General features: G+C 46.4%; 1 protein-coding gene across 5 annotated transcripts in view; it reads left to right on the top strand.

The window, feature by feature from the left end:
• Positions 1-11,656: 11,656 nt before the first annotated feature.
• CCDC57 (coiled-coil domain containing 57) overlaps positions 11,657-12,933 on the top strand; it is a 150,787-nt gene continuing 149,510 nt past the window's right edge. For all 5 annotated transcript variants that reach the window (XM_075119133.1, XM_075119130.1, XM_048817784.2 and 2 more), the window contains exon 1: positions 11,657-11,760. In XM_075119133.1, the coding sequence (XP_074975234.1) occupies positions 11,709-11,760 (52 nt within the window). In that variant the 5' untranslated portion in view covers positions 11,657-11,708. The remainder of the gene's footprint in view (positions 11,761-12,933) is intronic.

The raw sequence follows: 12,933 nt of genomic DNA on the forward strand, positions 1-12,933 counted from the left end.
CTGCTGCCTAGCCATTCGGTCCCTAGTCTGTAGCTGTGCATTGGGTTCTTCCGTCCTAAGTGCAGGACCCTGCACTTATCCTTATTGAACCTCATCAGATTTCTTTTGGCCCAATCCTCCAATTTGTCTAGGTCCTTCTGTATCCTATCCCTCCCCTCCAGTGTATCTACCACTCCTCCCAGTTTAGTATCATCCGCAAATTTGCTGAGAGTGCAATCCACACCATCCTTCAGATCATTTATGAAGATATTGAACAAAACCGGCCCCAGGACCGACCCTTGGGGCACTCCACTTGATACCAGCTGCCAACTAGACATGGAGCCATTGATCACTACCCGTTGAGCCCGACAATCTAGCCAGCTTTCTACCCACCTTATAGTGCATTCATCCAGCCCATACTTCCTTAACTTGCTGACAAGAATACTGTGGGAGACCGTGTCAAAAGCTTTGCTAAAGTCAAGAAACAATACATCCACTGCTTTCCCTTCATCCACAGAACCAGTAATCTCATCATAAAAGGCGATTAGATTAGTCAGGCATGACCTTCCCTTGGTGAATCCATGCTGGCTGTTCCTGATCACTTTCCTCTCATGCAAGTGCTTCAGGATTGATTCTTTGAGGACCTGCTCCGTGATTTTTCCAGGGACTGAGGTGAGGCTGACTGGCCTGTAGTTCCTAGGATCCTCCTTCTTCCTTTTTTTAAAGATTGGCACTACATTAGCCTTTTTCCAGTCATCCAGTTAATTCTCCCTGGTTTAGCTGTTAATTCTGAGTGGTGAGCTCTGCATTTCAGGAGCCCTGTTACCAAGGTTAATGCGGGGTGGGGGGGGCAGGTGTGCTGGATATCAGAAATAAAACAAGAGTATTTTAAGGGCTGGGAGATCAATATGTTGAGCAAAAGTCAGAACTCATGAGCAGTTGCATGGTCAGCTGTATCAAAATTCAAGATTCTAGCTCTAATCTGACCAATTAAAGCATTTTTTTAATTAATTATTTTTAGGACACAGGCAAGGTGAAATTTAATGGGGTTGGTAACACTGTATCTTTTATCTGTGACCCCTCTCCCCACCCAAGCTGCAGTCTTCTCTGGAGCTGTTCAGAATTCACCTTTCTCCCTGGAATATCTGTTGACAGACCCTTTCCTATGCAAGCCTATTTTATTCTTAAGGTAAAATAACTACAGAGAAAACATATTAAAAAATAAAAAAACCTACATGCATGATAATATGCTTACCAGAGATCACCCCAAGCCTAACATGGGCTCTGGCAGGAACAGTCCTTCAAAACTCTACCCAAGGGGTTCTTTGTAGTTTCAGGTTAATCACAGCTTCAGCTGAGAACAAGCCCATAGTTTTACAGGGCCTCAGTAGGCCTAGTCCGTCTAACCCTTCCCTAAGGACTTGGGCCCTGCATGGACCACAAGTCCTGTCCTTTTGCTGGATCACAAACATAAGAACATAAGAATGGCTATATTGGGTCAGACCAAAGGTCCATCCAGCCCAGTATCCTGTCTGCTGACAGTGGCTAATGCCAGGTGCCCCAGAGGGAGTGAACTTAACAGGTAATGATCTAGTGATCTCTTTCCTGCCATCCATCTCCACCCTCTGACAAACAGAAGCTAGGGACACCATTCCTTACCTATCCTGGCTAATAGCCATTCATAGACTTAACCTCTATGAATTTATCTAGTTCTCTTTTAAACCCTGTTATAGTCCGAGCCTTCACAACCTCCTCAGGCAAAAAAAGGCCCTGACCCTGTTTGAAACTAAAAATCCTTTATTTGTCTGCTGTTCCCTGCATAATTCAGTCTGAAATTGTATATGTGCCCCTCTCCAGGGGGCAGTTTCAAATTGCTGCTAACTGAAGGACTTTGTGACTGGAGGACTTATAAGAAGTGGAAACTTGGACAGATGACTAGGGAGGAGTATAAAAATATTGCTCAAGCATGAAGGGGTGTAATCAGGAAGGTGAAAACAACTGGAGTTGCAGCTAGCAAGGGATGTGAAGGGTAACAAGAAGTGTTTCTACAGGTATGTTAGCAACAAGAAAAAGGTCAGGGAAAGGGTGGGACCCTTAATGAATGGGGGAGGCAACCTAGTCACAGATGATGTGGAAAAAACTGAAGTACTCAATGCTTTTTTTGCCTCAGTCTTCACAGACAAGGTCAGCTCCCACACTGCTGTCCTGGGCAACAAAGTATGGGGAGGAGGTGAGCAGCCTTCAGTGGTGAAAAAAACAGATTAAGGACTATTTAGAAAAGTTGGACATGCACAAGTCCATGGATCCAGATCTAATGCATCTGAGGGTGCGGAGAGAATTGGCTGATGTTATTGCAGAGCCATTCGCCATTATCTTTGAAAACTCATGGCAATCAGGGAGGTCCCGGACAACTGGAAAAAGACAAATATAATGCCCATCTTTAAAAAAGGGAAGAATGAGAACCCAGGGAACTATAGACCGGTCAGCCTCACCTCAGTCCCTGGAAAAATCATGGAGAAGGTCCTCAAGGAAACCATTTTGAAGCACTTGGAGGAGAGTCATGTGATCAGGAACAGTCAACATGGATTCCCCAAGGGCAAGTCATGCCTGACCAACCTGATTGCCTTCTACAATGAGATAACTGGCTCTGTGGATGTGGGGAAAGCAATGGATGTGATATATCTTGACTTTAGCAAAGCTTTTGATACAGTCTCCCACAGTATTCTTGCCAGCAAGTTAAAAAAGTATGGATTGGATGAATAGACTATAAGGTGGATAGAAAGCTGGCTAGATTGTTGGGCTCAGTAGGTAGTGATGCATAGGTGCTGACTTCTCCTTTTTCTGATGGGTGTTCGACCCCCCGCTCTATCTTTTGTCATTAATAAACTTGTTTTTGCTTTATCTAAACCAGTGATGATTTAGTGATGGGATGATTTAGTTGGGGATTGGTTCTGCTTTGAGCAGGGGGGTGGACTAGATGACCTCATGAGGTCCCTTCCAACCCTGATATTCTATGATTCAGTGTGTTGGAGTGAAGTGTATGGGAATCATAATTCAGGGGGAGAAAGCTGTTGCATATTTCTCTCCACATTGAGGGAGGGGGTGAACTTTATGAGCTTATGCTGTACAGTTCCCAGTGCAGCGCAAGACAGTATAATTTGCGGTTTATACTCCAGAGGGATTGTGTGCCTGGGCAGCTGGGAGTTGCCTTGGCTGTAGCCTTCCTTTGCAGGGGTTGTTCAGAGAGCCCGCATGTAATTGCAGCTGGGTGTGTCCCTACCTGTATGACTGCCGGTGAAAGTGCAGCTGGAGGGCTTTGCAGCTTGTCACAGCAGTTCAGTGTGAAAGGGAGCCCAGGCTAGTGGGTCAGGGAGCTGAGTGGCACCCCCGTTCCAGGTGACACCCCGGGGGGAACCCATCACAGACTTACTTTAGAATCTTTGAATTTGATTCATTATTCAATAGGGAGCCAGTGTAGCCAGCGGAACACTGGAGCACTGAATTTACAGAAGCCTCTTTCCTGTGCTTGATCCTATGTTGCTTCCCTTAAAAAAGACAGAATGGGAGGTAGGGAAAGGGTGATTATTTTCAATTCAGGACAGCAAGGATAACTACAAGCATGAGAATGATCTGCTTACCTGGATTTTCAGAGAAAAGTCTTGGGCAGTCAGAAAGAAGAAGAGGCTTATAGGAGGAGGTGGCTGCAATTGGGACAGATCTTCAGTCCTGCAGAATCTGGAAGTCCCATATGGCAGAAATCTTTGCTTACTGAGGATCTTCTAAGCCTGGCAGAAGTAGACCTGTCCTTTTGTGTATCTTAGGACTTATCTGCATGGCGTGTTTTTGGCAGAATATGCTCTTGTTTATAAACTTTGTGGAATAACAAATCCAAAATAAGTACATCCACATGTCTGGCTTTAATCTACTCCCTCTGAATCAGTAAGTCTACAAAGTGCTGATATTTTTTTCTTCAAAATAAGCATACAGCATTCTTGGCAGGTGTCTTATGGTGCATTGTCCCACTGCTTGGCCCTTCCTATGCATTCTAGGAATTATTTTGTGTCACATTGTGGGATACCTACTGGAAGCTATTGGATACCTACCGGAAGCAATTGGAATATGGACCCTGGACTTCGGAAAAGGAGACATTGACTCCCTCAGGGAACTGATGGGCAGGATCTCCTGGGAGAATAACATGAGAGGGAAAGGAGTCCAGGAGAGCTGGCTGTATTTTAAAGAATCCTTATTGAGGTTGCAGGAACAAACCATCCCGATGTGTAGAAAGAATAGTAAATATGGCAGGTGACCAGCTTGGCAGTGAAATCCTTGCTGATCTTAAACACAGAAAAGACGCCTACAAGAAATGGAAGCTTGGACGAATGACCAGGGAGGAATACAAAAATATTGCTCAGGCATGCGGCAGTGAAAGGCCAAATCACAATTGGAGTTGCAGCTAGCAAGGGATGTTAAGAGGAACAAGAAGGGTTTCTACAGGCATGTTAGCAACAAGAAGAAGGTCAGGGAAAGCATGGGCCCCTTACTGAATGGGGGAGGCAACCTAGTGACAGAGGATGTGGAAAAAGCTGATGTACTCAGTGCTTTTTTTGCCTCTGTCTTCACAAACAAGGTCAGCTCCCAGACTACTGCATTGGGCGGCGCAGTATGGGGAGGAGGTGACCAGCCCTCTGTGGAGAAAGAAGTGGTTCAGGACTATTTAGAAAAGCTGGATGAGCACAAGTCCATGGGGCCAGATGCACTGCATCTGAGGGTGCTAAAGGAGTTGGCTGACGTGATTGCAGAGCCATTGGCCATTATCTTTGAAAACTCATGGCGATCGGGCGAGGTCCCAGATGACTGGAAAAAGGCTAATGTAGTGTCCATCTTTAAAAAAGAGAAGAGGAGGATCCAGGGAACTACAGGCCAGTCAGCCTCACCTCAGTCCCTGGAAAAATCATGGAGAAGGTCCTCAAGGAATCCATTTTGAAGCACTTTGAGGAGAGGAAAGTGATCAGGAACAGTCAGCATGGATTCACCAAGGGCAAGTCATGCCTGACTAACCTAATTGCCTTCTACGATGAGATAACTGGCTCTGTGGATGAGGGGAACGCAGTGGACATGTTATTCCTTGACTTTAGCAAAGCTTTTGATATGGTCTCCCACAGTATTCTTGCCAGCAAGTTAAAGAAGTATGGGCTGGATGAATGGACTATAAGGTGGATAGAAAGCTGGCTAGATCATCGGGCTCAACGGGTAGTGATCAATGGTTCCACGTCTAGTTGGCGGCCGGTATCAAGTGGAGTGCCCCAAGGGTTGGTCCTGGGGCTGGTTTTGTTCAATATCTTTATTAATGATCTGGAGGACGGCGTGGATTGCACCCTCAGCAAGTTTGCAGATGACACTAACTGGGAGGAGTGGTAGATATGCTGGAGGGTAGGGATAGGATACAGAGGGCCCTAGACAAATTAGAGGATTGTGCCAAAAGAAATCTGATGAGGTTCAACAAGGACAAGTGCAGAGTCCTGCAAGTAGGATGGAAGAATCCCATGCACTGCTACAGACAAGGGACTGAGTGGCTAGGCAGGAGTTCTGCAGAAAAGGACATAGGAATTACAGTGGACAAGAAGCTGGATAAGAGTCAACAGTGTGCCCTTGTTGCCAAGAAGGCCAATGGCATTTTGGGATGTATAAGTAGGAGCATTGCCAGCAGATAGACAGACGTGATCATTCCCCTCTATTCGGCATTGGTGAGGCCTCATCTGGAGTACTGTGTCCAGTTTTGGGCTCCACACTACAAGAAGGATGTGGAAAAATTGGAAAGAGTCCAGCGGAGGGCAACAAAAATGATTAGGGGACTAGAACACATGACTTATGAGGAGAGGCTGCGGGAACTGGGATTGTTTAGTTTTCAGAAGAGAAGAATGAGGGGAGATTTGATAGCTGCTTTCAACTACCTGAAAGGGAGTTCCAAAGACGATAGATCTAGACTGTTCTCAGTGGTAGCAGATGAGAGAACGAGGAGTAATGGTCTCAAGTTGCAGTGAGGGAGGTTTATATTGGATATTAGGAAAAATATTTTCACTAGGAGGGTGGTGAAGCACTGGAATAGGCTACCTAGGGATGTGGTGGAATCTCCTTCCTTAGAAGTTTTTAAGGTCAGGCTTGACAAAGCCCTGGTTGGGATGATTTAGTTGGTGATTGGTCTTGCTTTGAGCAGGGGGTTGGACTAGATGACTTCCTGAGGTCCCTTCCAACCCTGATAATCTATGATTCTATGAATTCTAGGATTTAGAGTTAAACAAGCAAAATACCATTATTCCTTTCTTGAAATCCCATGATTCATCCATCTTTTGTGGTTCAGCACCATTTTAAAATTGATGTCAGCCACATGGAGGGAACACTGTTGTGATCCTGACATCATTAACATATAGAAACTACTGCACTTGTATTTGTAGTTGCTCAGCTGAGTGGCTTTGGCTTTGCAAGTCAGCAGCACCAATCTGGGTAGTGGAAGAGAAGAAAGATGACATCAAGCAGCTACTTGTGGATAAACTTTCCCTGCACTAACTCATCCCCAAATGGCCTTAGTTAAATTTCAAAGTGTATTATCTAATTTGCAAAAAAAAATGCCAGAAAACAGCGGGGGGGGGGGGAGAGGGATTTTTATTGTGTGGACACAAGGCATTTTAATCCAAAGAAACAAACGTTAACGTGGTGGTGGTGGGGGGATTTCCATATAAACAAGGCTTCAGATGTCGTGGGTGGTAGATGCTTCCAACTGCAAATTTCTCCTGCATCCATCACCCATATCCTGCAGTTTATAGGTGACTTTCCGATGGTGCTTCTCAACTGCCTAGAGTTCCTCATGGACTCTTAAGTATTTGAGCTGTAAACAATATTTTCCTTTTAACTTGTGAGGGAAATATGCCTTTTTTCCACTTGAATGGAATACACATGCACTATAGATATATTTACTTTGTTGTGCATTTTTAGAATTATAACAATAAAATTTTACACTATTAAATGATTTCACTCAGTGAACTTTGTTGCAACTATTCAGTAATGCTCTCACACATGCACTGGGGGCCTGTGATGAGGTGTGTATCCTACACAGGCCCTTAAGGGGTTAAATTAGATATGGCAGCTCCTGTCAGAGAAAGCCAGGGAGCCAGGCTTAATTGATGAAGCCCAGCTGAGGAGAGGTTAGGTGATTATAAAGCCTGGAAGTTTGTAACAGAAAAACAGGCTGTAGGAAGAGAGTCGGTATTCAGGGGGTGCTATGGGGGGGTGCCTATCCTCATCCCGGTTTCCTACAGGATGTCTGCTGGTGGCAAGTGTGCTAGTCCCAGGTGGAGTGCTTAACTGCAGCACACTCTGAGTGTGTAATGTGAGTTCTGCAGAGGAGAATTGCTGCTCCTAGCTTGTGCCCTGGAGCAGGGAATTAGTATTTTGTTTATAAACAGAAGCAGGATGATTAAAATAAGAAAGGGCTGGTGTGATGCTTTGTACCTCGGGGGACCACCCTACACCCCCATGTTCATCTTTATAAAATGATTGTGTGGTATCTAATGTGGTATCTAATGCAAAGTTTGTCGAGTGTCTTCAGAAGGCTCATGATGTACTGTAATACTGTAATTCCTATTCTTGTTATAATGATGTAATGTTATAGATTATAATTTCATGTACATAGTTATGAGCCTGGAAATGTATACTCATGGCTTAAAGCAAGCCAGACAAAAACTCTCCAGAAGCAGAGGGGTAATTCACACCTTATCAGGGCATGGATGGTAGTGACTCTGGGAAATGTGCAGGTCATAGTGGATGACTTTGCTGCGCTGGGGTTCCCTAACTGTGGAGGGGTGATAGACGGAATGCATATCCCTATCTTGGCACCGGACCACCTTGCCAACCAGTACATAAATCACAAGGGGTACTTCTCAATGGTGCTGCAAGCACTGGTGGATCACAAGGGACGTTTCACCGACATCAACGTGGGATGGCCGGAAAAGGCGCATGACGCTCGCATCTTTAGGAACTTCGGGCTGTTTGAGCAGCTGCAAGAAGGGACTTACTTCCCAGACCAGAAAATTACTATTAGGAATGTTGAAATGCCAGTAGTTATCCTTGGGGACCCAGCCTACCCCTTGCTCCTATAGCTCATGAAGCCGTACACAGGCAACCTGGACAGTAGTAAGGGGCAGTTCAACTATAGTCTGAGCAAGTGCAGAATAGTGGTAGAATGTGCCTTTGGACATTTAAAATCTTGTTGGTGCTGTTTGCTGACTAGGTTAGACTTCAGCTCAACCAATATTTCCATTAAGAAAAGGAGTACTTGTGGCACCTTAGAGACTAACCAATTTATTTGAGCATGAGCTTTTGTGAGCTACAGCTCACTTCATCGGATGCATACTGTGGAAACTGCAGAAGACATTATATACACAGAGACCATGAAACAATACCCGATTATCATGCACATTGTAAGGAGAGTGGTCAGTTTGGATGAGCTATTGCCAGCAGGAGAGTGAGTTTGTGTGTGGGGGGTGTGTGTGAGAAAACCTGGATTTGTGCTGGAAATGGCCCACCTTGATTATCATACACATTTTAAAGAGAGTGGTCACTTTGGATGGGCTATTACCAGCAGGAGAGTGAGTTGGGGGGGGGGGGGGTGGAGGGTGAGAAAACCTGGATTTGTGCTGGAAATGGCCCAACTTGATGATCACTTTAGATAAGCTATTACCAGCAGGTGAGTGGGGTGGGAGGAGGTATTGTTTCATGGTCTCTGTGTATATAATGTCTTCTGCATTTTCCACAGTATGCATCCAATGAAGTGAGCTGTAGCTCACGAAAGCTCATGCTCAAATAAATTGGTTAGTCTCTAAGGTGCCACAAGTCCTCCTTTTCTTTTTGCAAATACAGACTAACACGGCTGTTACTCTGAAACCTGTCAATATTTCCATTGTTATTGCTGCTTGCTGTATGCTCCATAATATCTGTGAGCGTAAGGGGGAGACGTTTATGGCGGGGTGGGAGGTTGAGGCAAATTGCCTGATGGCCGATTTTGAGCAGCCAGACACCAGGGCGATTAGAAGAGCACAGCTAGGTGCGCTGCACATCAGAGAGGCTTTGAAAAACTGTTTAATGACTGGCCAGGCTACAGTGTGACAGTTGTGTGTATTTCTCCTTGATGCAAAACTGCCCCCTCTGTTGAATTTACTTCCCTGTAAGGCAATCCCCCTCCCACCTTTGACCACAGCTGGAAAAAGAAAATAAAGTCCCTATTGTTTTGAATCTATACATTCTTTATTTAAAAAAAAGGGAGATCACTGACAAAGTAGCCCGGGTGGGGTGAGGGAGGAGGGAAAGACAAGGCCACATTGCTTATTGTAGCCACACTGCAAATCAAAGCTCTTTGAATGACAGCCTTCTGTTGCTTGGGCCATCCTCTGGCGTGGAGTGGCTGGGTGCCTAGAGCCTCCCCCGCCCCCGTGTTCTTGAGCTTGTTTTTCACTTGTGAGCCTTGTCTGAAGCCAGAACCCTCGCCGCCTGGAGCTGAAGCATGTAACTTAGCTGTGCGAGGCCCCGGGCAATTGCCCTGCTTGCTACCCCTAACGCTGGCCCTGCACTTGTGACCCCCCCCCCCCCAACCTGTCCCATGACCTTCCTGTGGGTTGCAACCTCCAGATTGAGAAACCCTGTTCTAGATGAGTTGAGTACTCCCGGAAGACCTCTGTGTACCCCCAGGGGTATGTGCACCCCTGCTTGAGACCACTGAGCTAGTGTATGTGTGTAAGGGGGAGAAAGCAGTAGAATTGAGGAAGGGGCTGATACTAGATTGCGGGATGGGGGTATAAAAGGAATAATATTAGGAGAGGGACATGTATGCTCATGTAATATAGAGTACTTGTGGCACCTTAGAGACTAACCAATTTATTTGAGCATAAGCTTTTGTGAGCTACAGCTCACTTCATTGGATGCAAATAAATGCTCAAATAAATTGGTTAGTCTCTAAAGTGCCACAAGTACTCCTTTTCTTTTTGCAAATACAGACTAACAAGGCTGTTACTCTGAAACCTGTAATATAGAGTGGTTTCCCAAACAGTGGGTCATGACTGTCATGATAGAGGGGTGACTGGGCTAAACCTGAGTGGCAGTGTGACCACTTGTGCCAGGTCGAAACTCCCAGAATGGGGAGCTGGGCCCAGCCCTGCAGGACAGGAGCTGCCACTGTGGGGTGAATGTGAAGCAGGCTTACACTCCAACCCCTACCCTGCCCCCACTGGTCTTCCCCTCTGCACCAGGCTGGGATTAGGGTTATGGTGCTGGGATGAAGGGTGCTGCTGTGAGTGGTTTGTGCCCTCTCAGTGGTGAAGGAGGAGAAGAATCCTGGCCTATTGGCCTCCACCCACAAATCTGAACCCTGGTTAGGTCACAAAAAAAGACAACATGCAGTTGGTGCATTGCCTTACTAAACAGTTTGGGAACCAGTGATAGAGTGGAGGGGCTGATACCTGCCAAGGGGGAGGGAGAATTTGTGGAAAATGTAGGTAAAGGGGATGATACTGCATAAGAGGGGAGGAGCTAAGAGAACAGGGCTGACATCTGTTTGTCGGGGAAGAAGGGCAGGGGTGTGATGGTGATGTTTAATACTTCCTAATGAAGGTAGAGTTGGGGCAATTTTTGGGAAAGGGACTGATACTGGCTAATTGTGTGTGGAGAGAGGGCTGGTAGGAGGTAAAGGGCTTAAATTGGATAATAATGGGGGGAACAGCCAGTACTGAAAAAATGGGAGGTATGATGGCCACATGGTTCAAGAAAATGAAGGAAATTGTATGAAATTCCTATGGCAGAGCATGTTCATGGGGGCTTAGGTGATGTAGGTGAATAAGAAAATGGGACGTAGGTAAAGGATTGATAGATTCTGGGGGTTGATGAGAGATATGAATGGATAAAGCCTTGGTGTGGAATTGTTGGGGCACAGGTTGGTGAGGGGAACGGGTAGCTAGGGAGTTGGTGAGGTTGATGGGGGATGTGAGGAGTTGATTGGAGCATGGGTTGATGGTGAATGTGAGAGGATGGGTGTTAATGAGGGATATAGATGGATGGGTTGTCAATGGGGACATTGGTGGATTATGCACTGGTGCAAGGTTGATAGGTGAATGGGGCATTGGTGGGGGTTGTTTGATAGAAGTATTGGAATGCGCTGAGCTTGACCGGATGTGGGTTGATGGGGTGAGGATGGATAGGGATTTGGTGGAGGGGCTTATGGGGTAGAGGGTTGCATAGGGTGGATAGTACATTGGTGGGGTGGTGATAGGGTGCAGCTCCCCCAGTGGGGACAGCTCAGGTCAATGGAGACATGGGATAATGGGGAGGTGTTGGTTTATGCTTTAGTGGGGGCTCAGGTTGATGAGGATAGTTACCGAAAGTGGGTAGGAGAGAGAGGCTGCAGAGGTATGTGGACTGGGGGCTGGTGATAATCTCTGGGGATAAGGGTGGATAGTACAGTGGTGCGGTTCCTGCCACTATTTACATCACAGCAGCTGGTACAACGCCCAAGGCGCGTTTCAAAGCATTGGCAGTATGCCAGACCCCGGACAGAGGCCAAGGGCGGGCCTCAATTAGCGCGCGAGGGAAGGGGTCTGAAGCGGATCCCACGGCCGGTCCGCTGGGGTTGGGGCCCGCGTTCCCTGGGGAGGCTTGTTCCTGGAGCACCAGCTGCAGCTACGGTTCCCATGGAGACGGGGCCTGCTCAGCAGAGACCCGCCGCCGCTTCGAGAGCAACTCGTGAGTTTCCATCGAGCCTGGGCGGCCAGTCACCCGCGCGTCCCCTCCAGCGAGTCGGGGCGGCCAGTCACCCGCGCGTCCCCTCCAGCGAGTCGGGGCGCCCAGTCACCCGCGCGCGTCGTCGTCCCCTTCCGCACCCCATATCCCACCGGGTTGCTCGGTCACCCGCGCCTCCTCATCTCCTCCCCATCGAACCGGGGCACTCGGCACCCCACGCGTACCCCATCTGCTGCTCCCTGTCATCCCACCAGGGTGCCCTGTCATTGGTGTGCGTCCTGCTATCCCAGTAGGGAACCTTGTGACGGTTGTAATCAGCTAGTTTGATTTCCTGTGTAGTATAGAACATACCCAAACTAATTTCTAAAGCATATGCATTTTAGCAAAAAAATCCCATTTTGATTAAACATTGTAAGTTATGGAGAGCCTTGTACCTACTGTCATTAACTTTTAGTTCTGTGATCAGTTCCTCTTCATCTGTTAGGACAAGGTCTAACAGAGAATTCAACCGTGTTGTTTGCAACAGTTTTTGAGTTAGAAAATGGTCATCTATACTATTTAGAAATTCCAAGGATGTTTTAGTACTGGCAGCATGAAACCTGTATCATATGTCACTCGAATTGAAGACCTCCATTAGCATAGTTTTCCCCCCTACCCATTATAGATAGGTACAAAGAGGGCATTGTGTTCCCTAGTATGGTTTGGTAGTCTGTAGCAGAACAGTTAGTACTCCATTTTGTGCATTATCTGTTAGGACATTGATCCATAAGGATTTAAGATAATTTTTTTCTGTGTTATCTGTGACTTGGAAATAGCTAATGCCATTTTTGATGTAGAGTGCCACTCTCCCTCTCCTTATGTCCACTTGATCCTTCCTAAATACCTGATAACCATTGATTTTAACATTCCAGTGGTGTGAATCATCCCGTCAGGTTTCAGTAATATCAACTAGATTGAATTTATGCTCATAGATCAGCAATTCCAATTCCTCTTATATGTTAACCAGGCTCCTACCATTAGTGTATAGATTATTAAAGAATTTATTCTTTTCATGTTCTTTGGTTTCTTGATTAATTTGTTCTCAACATCTCTTAGTCTGCAGAAGAGAAGAGTGAGGGGGGATTTGATAGCAGCCTTCAATTACCTGAAGGGGGGTTCTAAAGAGGATGGAGCTAG

This window comes from Caretta caretta, chromosome 14, assembly GCF_965140235.1.
Source record: "Caretta caretta isolate rCarCar2 chromosome 14, rCarCar1.hap1, whole genome shotgun sequence".
Taxonomy (NCBI): Eukaryota; Metazoa; Chordata; order Testudines; family Cheloniidae; genus Caretta; species Caretta caretta.